Here is a 16,631-nt window from a genome sequence, read left to right on the forward strand (position 1 = left end):
ATGAAAGAATCTGGTCCATACTAGAGCAGTTCTTAAGGCTTTACATGGAGAAAACAATGAAACAAGACAGATTGATTCATATTCTGAGATTTCTGTGCTTCGGTGACAACAGAAATGTGCCTGATGAGACATAAAAATTAAAAATGTATGAAAAATGACAACTGTGTTTTGATGAGCTCAGTGATGGACATGCTAAATATTTTAGTCAAACAGGATGTTCAGTTGGTTATATCATTGTGCTGTGGTACTGTGCAAGAAACCAGTGTGAAAGTAGGTGTTCTGCTTGCCACCTGCTTACACACAAGCTTCTTGCTTGGCTTATTCTTTGACCATGAAGATGGGGGCAAGATGTCCCTCCAAAATGTCAGTTGACTTTCAGTGGATGACACAGCATTATATCTCAGAAGATAGAACTCTTCATAGAAATATTCTATATAATGGGTACACAAATCCAAAAATGGTTGGAAAATATAATCTTCTAATAATATGCAGTGCTGTAGGATATATTTGTATAATGGGGCAGTCTACACAACAATATTCATGAAAAACAAAATATGCACTATTATATCAANACATAACATTCGTTACGTCCTGTTACCAGAAGACACTATTTTCAGAGTAATGTGTGACGATTAATTTAATTCCTTCCAAGTGCATGCACTTCTAGAAGAAGATATAGCACAGACTGTTTTTGAGATGCTTGAGCCTGCTGCGAATCAGCTGAAGATGTAGATGTTCATCCTCCCCAGGGGCAGATAGACTACACATTATGGACTGATGATAATACACAATCTCAACCTTCAGCACCTGCAGTCCACAGGTTTGAAGGGGGTCCCACTGAATTAAGACAAAACAAAGCAGCACCTGTTACAAAAGACTACTCCATCATGCATTTTAATGCCTGAAATTATGTAACTGTTGGTAGAAGAGACCGATATTACCAACCCCCAGTCACGCTTAATGAAAGACATTCCCCACTGCCAGATATGACTATACAGGAAACGTGCTTGTTTTTACCAATTATTTTACAGATGAGGCATGGTCAGACAAACCATGAAAGAATCTGGTCCATACTAGAGCAGTTCTTAAGGCTTTACATGGAGAAAACAATGAAACAAGACAGATTGATTCATATTCTGAGATTTCTGTGCTTCGGTGACAACAGAAATGTGCCTGATGAGACATAAAAATTAAAAATGTATGAAAAATGACAACTGTGTTTTGATGAGCTCAGTGATGGACATGCTAAATATTTTAGTCAAACAGGATGTTCAGTTGGTTATATCATTGTGCTGTGGTACTGTGCAAGAAACCAGTGTGAAAGTAGGTGTTCTGCTTGCCACCTGCTTACACACAAGCTTCTTGCTTGGCTTATTCTTTGACCATGAAGATGGGGGCAAGATGTCCCTCCAAAATGTCAGTTGACTTTCAGTGGATGACACAGCATTATATCTCAGAAGATAGAACTCTTCATAGAAATATTCTATATAATGGGTACACAAATCCAAAAATGGTTGGAAAATATAATCTTCTAATAATATGCAGTGCTGTAGGATATATTTGTATAATGGGGCAGTCTACACAACAATATTCATGAAAAACAAAATATGCACTATTATATCAACATTTGTTTTATTTTTCTATTGACACTACATGTTTCTGTCCTTATATTGGGCCATGATCAGGTATATAATGATACTAGTATTAGTTCTTGAATTGCATTTAATTTCAGTATGGATCCATATTGTGCTCTTGTGAGTTTTAAATGCATCAGTTGAATTTTCAGTTAAAACATAAATACTTAGACAGTAAAATTTAGAATTGAAAATTAAAACTTAAAAATTAACATAAAAATTGTACAGAAATGACAGATCTCTTTAAAACTTTGTGACCTATATGTGTTGATAGGTTTATTTGGTGGTAGAAGCAATTATAGTATGGGGCACCTGTGCAGTGGGATCTTCTCTCATAAATTAGGCTGTGTGGTTTTGACATTGCTGTCATCTTGTGAAGCGTACGCTCATTATTCTGTGTACCACCCAACAGGCTGTTTACATGGAGTGATGTATACCAGCTTTTTATGATTTGTGTACAGGCTGCTCCCTGTGATGATTTTGCCATATTTCATTTCTGTACAATTTTAATGTTAATTTTTAAGTTTTAATTTTTAATTAAAAATTTTACTGTCTAAGTATTTATGTTTTAACTGAAAATTCAGTTTATGCATTTAAAACTCAAGAGCACAATATGGATTCATATTGAAATTAGGCGCAATTCAAGAACTAAGACTAGTATCATTATATACCTGATGATGGTCCGATATAAGGACAGAAACATGTAGCATCAACAGGAAAATAAAACAGATGTTGATACGTTAGGGTCTATTTGTTTTTCACGAATATTGTTGTGTAGACTGCCCCCATTACATACATATATCCTGTATATGACACACAACATGCTGCATACTGTTAAGATTATATGTAGTACTATATGGCAGTAAGATTAAAAAATGTATATATTGCAGGCACCTGAGTGTTTATTCATTTGGTGCATTTACAATGAGAACTTGCAAAAATACATGTACTAACTTCACCATGTCTGTCGAACTGTCGGTCTGCATGTAACAAATCAAGGACCATGAAATGGATTTTCAATAAATTTGGTATGGGGGAGTTTTACTAAAATGTGTCAGCATCAGTTTTGATTAAAATCTGACAGTGATAAAGGACAATACAAAAATGTGTTTCTGCATGTAGTCCACAAAAATCACATGAACCTGCTAAATATGTATCAAAATGAAAAGTGTTTTGAACAGAAGTTTTGGATAAAAATGAAACATTTGATGCCCAAGGCAGTTTTCCTAGAAGTTGTACAGTCTTCAAAATAATGGAGCAAAATGGATTTTATGCTGGTCACAGGCAATGATGGAATAAACATGCCAGACCTGTTACATTATGCAAACATTTCCTGGGTTGCTTGAAGTGGTTATTATGTAGATGTGAAAGTAACAAAGAATTTCAACATTCATGACATCTTTGGTATTATTTGATCTAAGGAGTTGGAAGCTTACATAATCTGTTGCACCCACAGCTAGTGCCTGATGTTTTTCAGTTGTGAATTAGAATGGCTCTGTTTGCTGAGCACTTCTGCATCAGGGTGGCATTTTGAATGCTTTCATTTCTGTCCCAAACAAGGTAGAGGTGAAGAGTGTTGTTTAATGGTACCTTTATGGACCACAGGCAATAAATAGCTTGGAACACAAACCAGGCATTATAATTCATACAGAGGATGCAAAGGAAAGTTGCATTGGGCTAGGAAACACTTATTATGATGAAAGTGCCAGAGAAAATTACCTTTTTATATATGAAATTTTTTTATATATGTAACCTTAACATATTGACAGTGCTGATGTTTTTCATGTTATAACATAGATGTGCTTCAACTGTCTTTCATCATTAATTCTGATGTGTACTTGTTTTTAGATTTCCCATCTTAGTGCAATATCTCTGCTTTTACATGCTGTTTAGACAAAAATGTATTGCTGAAAGTCTCTAGAATCTGCAAGAACTTGGTAGTAAAACAGTGGATAACTGTCGCTGACAATTCCAAAAGTATTGAAATCCGATATACACTATGGCACAATGCTCGTAATGATTTCTCAGCACATGAAATATGAGTATGTGTTAAAAGTCAGAAGTTGGGACATCATTTTGTAGAAATTTGTGAACAGATTTGCAATAATCCTAAACTTCTTCATTGCAGGTTATTCCCGTAGATAAATTGATTAAAGGCCGATTTCAGGACAATTTTGAATTCCTTCAGTGGTTCAAGAAGTTTTTTGATGCAAATTATGATGGTAGAGATTATGATGGCTATGAAGCTCGTGGGTGTCAGCCACTGGGCAGTGGTAGCAGGAGTGGGAGTCTTCATCAGCTTCCAGTGGTGGTTTCTGCTCCAAATCGACCCACAGCAAAGCCCCATCCCCCATCACGTCCTGCTGTCATGAGGCAACCTGGTAACATCATCCTGCCATGTCATCCATATGAATGACCTTATGTAGTCATTATCTTGTCTGTGTTGTTTATAACCAGTCAAATTCTGTAATGCTGAAAGAACTTTTTAAAAGTGAATTTACAAAGGAAATTGTATCTGTCATCTTCATGATCATCATCATTCATCGACACTTCCGTGAGTCTTAGACAGCCTGCCCCAATTATCTTTCCTCTTCCATAAGAACATACACATTGGTGTTCACACTTTCCCTTTTCTGTTTTGCATATTTACCTTCATATGGTCTCTTAACCTTGTTACTGGTCTTCTTAGTGGTCCTTCATGCATCACCTTAATTTTTGATGTCATCAAAGGAATCCTGTTGTTATCCATGTGGCCAGGCCACTGCATCTTAATTTATTATTTTTCTTTGTATGGTAATGCCCTCAGATTGTGCCTGATGTTCTTCCTGGTTTTTACCACATCTTCATTTCCTAGGGTCATGCTGGCTCAGTTGGTATAGTGACAAGCTATGGGCTGGATGGCCCAGGTTCAATTCCCAGCAGTGAAAGAATTTTCGCTTCTCCACAGCATCCATATGAGCTCCGGGGCCCACCCAGCCTCCTGTCCAATGAGTACCAGGGGCTCTTTCCCTTTGGGATAAAGCAGCAGAGGCATGAAGCTGACCACTCACTTCCATCTAGTGCCTAAGTCAAGAAAGGTGGAACTATACCTCCACTTCCCCATATATCTTCATGGCATAGTGCTTAACTAATTAAGCACAGGGACAGCTTTACCTTTCTTACCTCACCTTGTTCATTTCTTAATACTACATAGGGGCTTTGTGTCTGCTGCTTTTTATGTGCTAAGGTTAAGATAAAAGAATAATTATGCAGTGAGTAAATAAGAAAATTATAGAATATCTAAGTACAGCAAAGAACTTTTTAAACTGACAGTGATGATGCCAGTACATACAAGGTGGCGCACGAAGTGATCCAGTATTTGATCTATTAATATAATCTTTATTTCAAATATAATACCAGAAACTAATATACAGAAAGGAAGACCATTGTATGGAGATTTATCCTTTGTGAATCAGGTGTTCAGTATGACCACCATTACATCTGGTAACTTATTCGACATGAACTGTGATGTTGATTACTCAACAGCACATATCCACAGCTATCACATTGCTCTCAACTCCCTTATTGTTTGCGGCTTTTTCGGAAAAATCTTTTCCTCAAGGAATCCCCAAAGAAAGTAGTCACACAAATGTAAATCAGGACTATTCAGGGACCAGTTCTCTCCACATGTGAATTGATTAGGAAATCAGTTTGAGAAGACATGTGAGTCAAAAGTGCCATGCAGAAAGCCCAAAACAACATTTGCTGTGTGTGGCCTGGTTCCATCCTCCATGAAGAACTGAGTTTGTAATGGCAAACCTGTAGCAATAAGGTGAGGCACAAAAGTATTGTGCAAAATGCTTAAATAGAGCTCACTGTTTTTTCAAAGAAAATTGGCCCTAGTAGTCCATGACATGAGATGGTGACCCACACTGTAATTCTTGGTGCATGATGCCACATTCTCATGAATCACGGATGGATTCTCTGATGCCCAATATTGCACATTTTGTTTATTAATCACCATCCAAGTGGAAGTGTGCCTCATCAGAAAAACAAACATTGTTGCACGGTACCTCATTATTCTGAGCCCATTCCGCAATATCATTCTCTGATGTTTGTTTTGAACTGTAAGTGTAGGCAGCACTGTCATTTTGTGTGGGTACAAATTCAAATCACTTTTCAATATTCATTGCACAGATTGTCTGGATATCACTAGTTATTCTGCAGCCTTTCTTGTTGATTTACTGGGGCTTCTTTGCAGTTCCACCCTTGACAGCGTCAGTGTTCTCTGGAGAGGGCACAGATGAAAGTCGGCGATGTTTCCTCTCCAGCACTGAACCATCATTATTAAACTGGTTATAAAGTTTATGAATAGTTTTCAATGAAAGTACCCATCATGTTTGAAAATGGGCATAAAAGAGCCTCTGTGTGACCACAACACTTCTTGTTTCAGTATAGAACAACACTTTTTATGCGTTGTTCTACAAACAATCTTCCTTTGTCAGCCATCTTGTGTAAACTGTGCATGAGCAGGAACAGCGCGACACTAGCATGCTCGGGAAGAGTTAAGAACTAGTCTCATAGATCTACTGTAAGTGTTACCATGTTACAAAACATCGTTCATTGCATGGTTGAATAATTAGTACTAGACCAAATGCTGGATCATTTCGTTCGTCACCATGTATGTATGTACTGCTATTGTATTGCTCACATAAATACATCCTTTCCTTTGTAACCTTAAACAGGCAATAAGTTGTATTTACTCTCGAGTGTTATCAGAATATCATAATGGTGAAATAGTAAAAATTACTGATATTTTGGAAGAACGTGCTCCCCCCNCCCCCCCTTCTTCAAGGCCTGGTATAATACCGTGTAAGACACCAAAAATTGCTGCTGTTTTGGAGGGACTTGCTATCCTTGTTTCTTAGGGTCAAGTATAGCACCATGCTGAAATAGTAAAAATATCCTTTCTTTCAGAGTAACTTGTTGCGACCCATTTCAGGGTAAAAGTAAACCACTGTGTCAAAATGGTATTCTTTGTGGGTCAGAATACAGCAGTGTTTTCAAAGTGGTAAAAATTACCAACATTGTGGATGTTCTTGCTGCTTCCTCCTCTAGGGTTAAAGTGTAACACCATGTTCAGAGTTAAACTTATGCAGAGTATCCCAGGAGGAATATGCCAAACTTCAGGAGGGTGTTCCTTATGTTAAAGTATGCCGATATAACCCAAAACACCTATGTCCAAAGTTGAACGGTTACGGAGATAATGGCCAGAGAAGTGTGAAACTTTGACAGGTGTTACACACTTGTTGATTACAAAATACATATTAAAACTGGCAGGAATATGTGGTTTCTGTAATGTTAATAATGTACGTAACATCGAACTAACTTCTGAGTGACATGAAGCCATAAAATTGAAGTACAACATACTCGCTTACCTTGTCATAATTGTCCTTAGGTTTCCAAGCACTATACATGACACATGAATGGCAAGCACTGACGTAACATGGCTGACTGCGCATTCTGGTATAAGCCAACTACACAAGTACTGAAATACAGTACCTGCTTTATAGTAATTGTTCAAAGTGTCCTCCGCCAGCTGCAATGCAGTTTTCGGCACGCATCATGAGGGATTGGGTAGCAGAAGCAATGTTGCCTGGATGGTGACGTATGTGCTCTGCTGCTGCAAAAATACGATTCCGCAGTGCTTCTCGTGAATCTACCTTAGTTTCGTATACTAAGGTATTCATGTGGCCCCAGAGGTAATAATCTAGAGGCGTAAGATTTGGCGACCTCAGTGGCCATGCAATGGGACCACCACGACCTAACCAGCGGTTAGGGAAGGATTCATCCAAGTAGTGTCTCACGTGCTGAGTGTAATGTGGAGGAGCCCCATCATGTTGGAAGTACATTTGCCTCCTTATCGTTAACGGGATGTCTTCCAACAGACATGGTAACTTGTTCCTCAGGAAGGCTCCATACATGTTTCCAGTTAAATTGTTGTGAAACACAAAAAGTCCGATCAACCTGTTCCCAAGCACACCACACCATACATTCACAGAAAATCTCTTTTAGAATTTCGTTTCCATTATCTCATGTGGATTATTATGGGACCACGTATGCATATTTCGTAAATTATTTTCACTGTCCCGGGTAAACGACGCCACATCACTGAATAAAATGACACTTAACAGTTTGGGATGAGCTTTTATCCAGTGGCAGAAATCCATACGCTGAGTATGGTCGCCTGGTTCCAGATGTACCCTTTGATCATGGTAAGGATACAGGTCTTCATCACGTAAAGTTCGCCACACCTGCATACATGATACGCCGATGCGAGAGGCCATTCTACGAGTGGACAGACACGGACTTCTCTGAACCATCTCAAGAATGTTCTCTCGTGTGCTTCTCATTTGTACATCCTCCCTTTCAGAGTGCACAGAAACACTCGGAAGAGAACCAGTATCATGCAATGTCTGGTGAATTCTCATAAATATACGTCGAGATGGAATCCTTCGATCGGGAAAATGCCTTTGGAATTCAACAGCAGCACGTGCATTGCCACCGCAGAATCCATACACAAAATGCATATCACAATATTCAATGTGTGAAAACACAAAAGGCATTTCAGCAACTCCGCACAACTAATTTACTAACCATTCACGACGCTGTCGCAATGTACTCTGTAGGTAGCACATGAACCACATGAGCTTACGGCTAGTGTGAATCACCACACTCAGGGACAAACATAGATAAGATGTCTCAGCTGACAGGTACAGTGCGTGAACCCGCCAGAAGACCACACTTTTCTCGTGCCATTATTTCCATAACCGTTCAACTTTGGACATAGGTGTTTTGGGTTATATGGGCATACTTTAACATAAGGAACACCCTCCTGAAGTTTGGCACATTCCTCCTGGGACACTGTATATGTTTTGGATGAACTTGGCTCCTTACCAAGAGTTAGAATACAACACTGTTGAAATGTGAAAGTAACTCGCAGAGGAACTTGCCACCTCCTCCACCATGTTGAAATGTTGAAAATTACTGATGTTTGAGAGGAACTTTTTGCCTCTTCAAGTGTTGAATACAGCATTCTGTTTAAGTCATAACAGTTACTGATATGTAAGAGGAACTTGCTGACTCCTCCATAAGGTTGATATACAGGTTTTAAGTAAATGTATTTTATAATGCTCTATGATAGATAGATAGATAGATGGGTTCGATCTGATCATATTTTGTGAATACACCAATGTCTGGAAACACTTTTGGCACTAAGGGCCACCAAAGTTTTTGAGAGGATGCATAAGTTTTAGGGGATATGATTGTTTTGCATTGTAAAATTTGCTCAACATGGTGGCCGCTGACTTCATTGCATGTTCTGCGCTACCTGGCCATGTTGTGCTGAACTTTTTGAAAGATACGCAGCATTGCCCGGATGGTTCCGGCTGCTACTGCAATTCTTGCCACAAGATCAGGTTGTCTCTCCACTGGAGACTCGTACACCAGGCTTTGCATGTACCCCCAGAGAAATAAATCCAGTGGAGTCAACTCAGAGGAGTGAGAGAGCCAGGTTATTGGGCATCCACATCCCATCCATCTGTTGCCAAAAGTTTCTTCCAAAATACTCATGGATAACAATAGTGCAGTGTGCCATGGCGCCATCATGCTGGCATCATGCTTGATGCCTCTTCCTTCAGGGTCAAAGTATAACACTGTTGAAATGGAAATAAGTACAAACCTTTTGGACATAATTGCTACCTCCTTTAGAGTTCATGTCAATTAAAGTGTAATGGTTACTGATGTTTTCAAGGAGCTGCTATCCCTTCTTCATGGCCAAAGTATAGCAACATGCTGAAATGACTAAAATTACTGATGTTTCAGAGAAATTTGCTGCCTGCTAATTCAGGGTTGAAGTATAGCACCATGTGGAAATGGTAAGAGATTTCCGGTATCTAAGGAAGGAATTGGTGCTTCCCTTAGGGTAAAATATGGCACCATGTGGAAATGTACTGATATGAGGAATTTGCTGCCTCCTTATGTACGTAAAAAGGCAAAGCTGTCCCTGCAGCAGGGCATGGAGGCCCATAAGGTTGTGAGACGTCAAGGCTTCCACATTTTCTAGACAGTCGGCTCACAAATGGTGGTGAGGTTGTCAGCCTTACACACTGGCTGCCTTTTACCCCCAGGAAGGTTTATGGTACTCATTTCTGTTAGAGGCTGAGTCGACTCCAGGGCCATAGTGGTGCTGGAAGGTTTAGGTAAATTGAAGAATCCAGTGACCTCATCAGGAATCGAGTCCATGACCTTCTGTCTTGTAGCATAGTGCCTCAATGAATTACACTACTGTGTCCTTCCTGCTCCTCCTGTAGAGCAAAATGGGACACCATATGGAAGGAGTAAAAATTGCTGATATTTTGAAGAAACATGCAACCACATCATTCAAGATTTAAGTATAACATCATGTCAATTATAAAAATTATTATTCTCTCAGGGTGCACACGGTAGCATAGGTGGTTGAGGCACTATGCTACAAGCCAGAAGGTCGCGGGTTCAAGTCCCGATGAGGTCATTGGATTTTTTTCAGTTGACCTAATCCTTCTGGTCGCACTATGGCCCTGGAGTTGACTTAGCCTCTAACAGAAATGAGTACCAGGAATTAATAAAATAATTTTCCTGGGGAGTGAAGTGTGGCCGGCGTGTAAGGCTGACAACCTTACCACCATTGAGCTGATTGTTTGGATAATGTGGGACCCTCAATGTCTCACAACCCTATGGGCCTTCACGGCCTGTTACAGGGATAGCTTTACTTTTTTTTACTTACCATTCTCTCAGAGCTGATACCTCTAAAATATCTGTAATTTTTATCATTGGATGCATTGCTGTACCCAGAGGACTGCATGAATTTGATCCATCATGAACTTACATTTAATTGCTCTGAAATGCTATGAAGGCGTGATCTGAAGTATTTTGAGTTGTCCCATTCTCTCTACCATTATGCAGAATGTTCGCACATATGTGCACGTTATCCTCTTCTTGTCCATATGCCCCCCCCCCATGTTAGTTTACATTCATGTGTTCGTAGTATCAAGAGATGTGTTTATAAAGAAGCAGTCTGAAAATTTTAATGGGTCATGAAATTTTAGTTACAGTTTCATTTGTAGCAGCATGGCCAGTCATTCTTGGGTGTAATTAAATGTTGTCATTTGCAAGTATCCATCAGCAATTCTTATATTTGGTGATAGCTAGCTCTGTTTATCACTTGAGAATGCAAAGTATGCTGTTCTTGTCATGTTTGTCTTGACAGTAGCACATGCCATTTTCTTGCTGAAAAATAAGACGAGCAATGTATTAGACAAGTTGATGCTCCCTAGACAGGGATTGGCAGGGATTATTTTCATTTTATTCATTAGCCTGGTATCATTTTTAGGAAATGTTCATTATTTTAAATAAATATATATAATATTCATGTGGTAGCACTCAGTGTGTAAAGCAGATACTGTATTGACATCATCTGTTTGTTTAAGACAACAATAAACAGTTCATCATCATGGACAGATTTTGACTGGTTACTATAAATGCAAGGCAAAGGCTACAACATTCTTATTGGTACTAATGCTTGTGATCTTCTGGCTCCTACATAGGTAGTTACACAGAAAGGAACTGCACTCCAGTGCAGGTACAGGAAAACAGCATAAATGTTATCCTTTTTCAATAACAAATTTACATCAGGTAGAAACTCATGGAACACTTCTTTAAACGGTTAACAAAAAGAACTGTGCATATTAACAGCAGGCTAGTAAACCAGCACACATGACAGAGAATTTGCTGAAAGATTTGCAGATTGTATTCAGTGAATAAATAATCAAATATAAATTGTGAGGCAGGAGTGTTACTAGTGCTGTTTCATCAAGAATTTTGAAACTGTGTGGTAATACATCTTTGAAAGAATATGCAGCGTTTGTTATGATAATTTGTAGAAGATGAAGCACAATGCCAGCTGCATGTAGCATATATTTAACTTTCAGTTTGTTGGTGATGAATCATTGGAGCAAAACATGTGAAATTTTTTATGGAGATGAATCATGAACACACCAGTTTTTTTTTATGAAATATTGCTTATTAGTGCATTCACCACCACCACCCTGCTAATAATAATAATAATAATAATAATTCAATTCGTGTGTATTTACGTGCAAACTTAACAGCATAGAGGCCAGTTACAAAGCTAGCACGAATAGAGAAATACACAAAAATAATTAAAGAACAAAATACAAAAATGATAGTCTATATTAATTACACAGTTAGCATGAATAAAGATACAGAAGCAAACATACACAAAGCCACAATGTGAGAATTTGAGTTTCAAATAGAGCAGCATACAGTACTACTAATAATAATGAAATTAATAAAAATAATGATAATAATAGTAGTTTAATTAGTTCAGTATAAGCTGTGTTTCATCAACAGAGTTTTTGGTCCAAAGATGTCAGCATCCCTACAGACAACATTAGCAGCAGAAGCGCATCTCTCCCATAATAATAATATGTAATATAGTTACAGTTGCAACAGTAAGCAAATTCTGACTCATCTAGGATGTTATAATGAGTGAACTGTGCTCACCCTGACCTTAATTGAATTCTTTTGTTGGATTATACATTACATAAAAAGATAAAGTTGTCCTTATGCTTAACTAACCACTGCATGAAGGTGTATGGAGAGTGGGTTAACAGCACAGGATTAGTGGGGTTGGAAGTCTAGGAAAGTAGGCATTGTGAGTCCTACCTGGAACTCCATGTTATTTCACGAAAGTTTAAACATAAATTTATGAAAATTGACCAAATTATTTACAAACCTTAGAATGTGAGAACCTGGAATCCACAGAAACGTTTCTGTCAGATTACTTTACATTTGAAATATGTATTTGATATTGGACACCTCTTTGAAACAGCTGCTGTAGAATTATGGTAAGTGCAATTTTGAAGTTTAAAATTTTAAAATAATAGGTAGGACCTGCATTCAGTACATGTGCTAGAGTGAATTTCCTTCCTGTGTATCCACATGTGGCCAGCAAATTGCAGACTGCCGCACCAGTAACACCACCACTTAAAAGCCACTGTGTACAGTATCTGATTTCCTTTCTGTCTTTGTATTACAGAGACCATTTGTTTTTGTTTGCACCTCTTTTTGCATGTTCTGCATTTTTTCAGGACCGGAGGCAGTAGTAGAGCAGTTCTTTTGATTTGCAGTGATCCTTGGTTTATAAATGCACTGTTTTATTATATTTTTTTGCACATATGTTGATTTTTTCAGATTGTTCCAATAGATAGGCTAATCAAGGGCAGGTTTCAAGATAACTTTGAGTTTCTGCAATGGTTCAAAAAGTTCTTTGATGCCAACTATTCGGGTACAGATTATGATGCCTTGGCAGTTCGAGGGGGGGAACAAATGGGAAGTGGGGGTTTATCAGCACCTCGTGGGGGTGGTCATAATGCAAAACGTGCACCATCAATTGTACCAGCTACAGCTGCAGCCACCCGTCCCATCAGACAAGCTGGTAAATACCAAGGAATTTTGTTTATTAATTTTATGTCACATATTTAGAACTTTTCGGGCATGGAGGAAAGGAAGTGTCATTATTGTGATATTGTGGGCAGGTGGTTTGAAGTGGTAGGTGATTAGAGTTGTATTCAAATAGCATATTAAAGTGTGGTGGTATGACTTTTTGCACATCATTATTGCAGTTTGGATGTAGAGTGATTAAAAATGATTGAACCCATATATGTAAACAGTTGTTGATTAATTTCCTGTTCAGAATGGTCTGAAATGAGGAAATATTATATCAGTATTGACTCTCACCTTTGCTTTTGTACGAGGGGCGTTCAAGTTCTAAGGTCTCCGATTTTTTTTCCTCAGGACTGGGAGCAGATAGACACATGCGGTTTTGTTTAAAATACGTGTGCACTCTTTGTGAATGCGTGACAGAGATGGCAGAACTCTACGGCACACAGAACTCTAGTGGTAGCGGCGAGTGTGAGGAGTGTTTTTGATACTTAAAATGGCGAAATTTTCGTTACAAGAACAGCGAGTAATCATTCGTTTTCTCCACTTGCGTGGTGCGACACCCATTGAAATTCATCGCCAGTTGAGTGAGACATGTGGTGATGGTGTCATGAATGTGAAAAATGTGCGTTCGTGGGCGCGACAGTTCAAAGAAGGCCGAACGTCGTGTGACAACGAACCAAAACAATCTCGGCCTCGCACCAGCCGGTCTGACAACATGGTCGAGCGAGTTGAGAAAGTTGTTTTGGAGGATCGCCGATTGAGTGTGGAAAACATCGCCCCCAAAGTTGGCATTTCCGTGGGATCTGTGCACAAAATCCTGCATGAAGACCTGCGAATGCGGAAAGTGTCCTCCAGGTGGGTTCCACGAATTTTGGCGGATGACCACAAGGCTGCATGCATGGCAATGATGAAGGCATGAATGGGACTTTCTTTTCATCAACTGTGACAATGGATGAGACATGGATGCCGTTTTTCAATCCGCTATTGCATCAGCAATTTTCCAGTGGTCAAAACAGACTCCTACAGAAGCGTTCGCAGCGGCCATGGAATCATGGCATCGACGTTGTGAAAAATGGTACGGCTGCAGGGAGATTACGTTGAAAAGTGACAGAAGTTTCAACTTTTTTGTATGATTATTGTGTGAGAAAAAAATCGGAGACCTTAGAACTTGAGCGCACAACGTATGTGCTATTAGGAAAGTCCAAGAAAACCAGGAGAGATTTGAATTGAATGGTACATATCAGTTTGTGCTGCTGCTCATTTGATCTGCAAAAGCATAAATAATATGAAGAAAACAAATTCTAGTAGATTAAACTAAGTATAAGGATGTACGTCATCCACGGAATGCAGGAGAAAATCCAAGAAATTAAGAGAAGATTAAATTTGAGAACTCTTTGTTACCTTTCAATTCAGAATCTCATTTTGTCATCTGTCTTTAAAATGTGAAGATTAAAATTTACAAAGCTGTAATTTATCTGTTCCTTTGTATGAATCTGAAACTTCTCCAACCTTAAAGCAAGAACAGATTGAAGGTATTTGAGAATAGGGTGCTGAGGGGAATATTTGGATGTGAGAGAGAGGAAGTTAACAGGAGGCTAAAGAAAATTTTGTAATGAGGTACTCTACTCCATATATTAATAGTTTGATCAAATCTAGGAGGATAAGTTAGGAGGGATGCATATTGGAGATGAAGAATGCATATAAAATTTAAATCTGAAAACCTGAAGGGAAGAGACCACTTTATGGGACCTGCGCATAGATGGTAGGACACTTACTAAAATGGGTCTTACGGAAGTAGGCTATGAAGATGTGGACTGAATGCAATAGACTGAGAATGCTAACCAATGGCAGGTTGTTTTGAGAACAGTATGGCCTTCAGGTAATGAGAAGGCAGGAAGTTTCTTGACTAGCTGAGTGATCACTATGTTTTTTAAGAAGGAGTGGGCTGTATGAGGTTAGTGATTATAAATGATCTTTTGAAAATGAGTTCAAAAAGTTAAGGTTGCCTACACCAGTGACAGTTCTAGGACATAGCGAAGAACATTCAGAGTTTGCAGTGCATGCACATCCTGCTAGGTGCATTGTAGTTAGAAGCAGAAATGGTGATACAGTTCAGAATGTTGGTTATATTCTGTGGTTCTAGAATGGTATTCAGATACAGTTTTAAACAAACACACTTTCAGCTTTGACATGGTATAAACAGACAGTCTGACAACAGCCATAACCTATAGGACTCTGTGATATACAGGCTATGAACTGACATTTCCTCAGTTCAGAAGATGGCAGGGAAGCTTATATGTGGTGCAATCCAGAAGTTCCCGAAATATATTAATAAAAACTATTAGATCTTACCTAGATCTTATTCTGCACCATCACCTTCAAAGTAGTCCCCTTGGGAGCACATACACCAATCCCAGCGTTTCTGCCACTTTTCAAATGCATCCTGGAAGTCTTTCTTTGTTAGGGTGTTTAGTACCGTCTGCGTTTCCGCTTGAATTTCCTCAACTGTATCAAATCTTCGCCCCTTCAACTTGATTTTCATCTTGGGGAAGAGAAAGGAGTCGCATGGAGCTAAGTCTGGTGAGTACGGTGAGTGGGGAACAACTGCCATCTTGTTTTTAGCCAAAAATTCCTGGACAGTGTAAGCCGTATGCGGTCGTGCGTTGTCATGGTGGAGTACCCAGTCATTCATGCGCCACTTCTCTGGACATTTTCTCCTCATGTTCTCCCTCAAACGCCTTAGAACATCGCGATAGAACTCTTTATTGACTGTCTGACCAGGAGGGACGAACTCCTTATGAACAATCCCATCAATATAAAAAAAAAGATCAACATGGACTTAATGTTGCTCTTGACTTGTCGAGCTTTTGTTGGCTAAGGTGAAGAAGGGCTCTTCCATTGCGACGATTGCTGCTTGCTTTCAGGGTCGTAGCCATAAACCCAACTTTCATCACCAGTGACAACCTTCAAAAGAAAGTTTGGATCCTCTTGAATCTGTTGCTGAAGTTACCTGCAGACTTCCAAGCGATGCTGCTTCTGTTCATTTTGCAGCAGTCATGGCACAAACTTCGCCGCAATCCTCCTCATGTTCAGTTCCTCTGACAAAATTCGTTGACATGTACCATAACTTAGTCCCAAGGTGTTACAGAGGTCTTGGATGGTCAGTCTACGATCTTGCAGAATCAGATCCCTAACTTCCGCGACATTTTCTGGTGTTTTGCCCGTTGATGGCCATCCTGAACGATCGTCATAATCAGTCAATGTTCGGCCATTTTTAAAATGCTTATACCAGTTGTAAGTTTGTGTCTGGCCTAAACTGTTTTCACAAAAAGCTTGCTTCAACATTTGGTGCGTTTCTGCAGCGGTTTTCCCAAGTTTGAAACAAAACTTTATACAGACACACTGCTCTCTCAGGTCAGCCATCGCAAAACCGCAAACTCACGGAAACACAAC

General features: G+C 39.2%; 1 protein-coding gene across 1 annotated transcript in view; it reads left to right on the forward strand.

Annotated features, from left to right (window-relative positions):
- Nucleotides 1-16,631, forward strand: part of LOC111873862 (microtubule-associated protein RP/EB family member 1) — a 45,965-nt gene that overhangs the window by 15,054 nt on the left and 14,280 nt on the right. The window contains exon 4 of the mRNA XM_023868900.2: nt 12,927-13,170. Within this exon, the coding sequence (XP_023724668.1) occupies nt 12,927-13,170 (244 nt within the window). The remainder of the gene's footprint in view (nt 1-12,926; nt 13,171-16,631) is intronic.

The sequence above is a fragment of the Cryptotermes secundus genome, unplaced genomic scaffold (assembly GCF_002891405.2).
Source record: "Cryptotermes secundus unplaced genomic scaffold, Csec_1.0 scaffold414, whole genome shotgun sequence".
Taxonomy (NCBI): Eukaryota; Metazoa; Arthropoda; class Insecta; order Blattodea; family Kalotermitidae; genus Cryptotermes; species Cryptotermes secundus.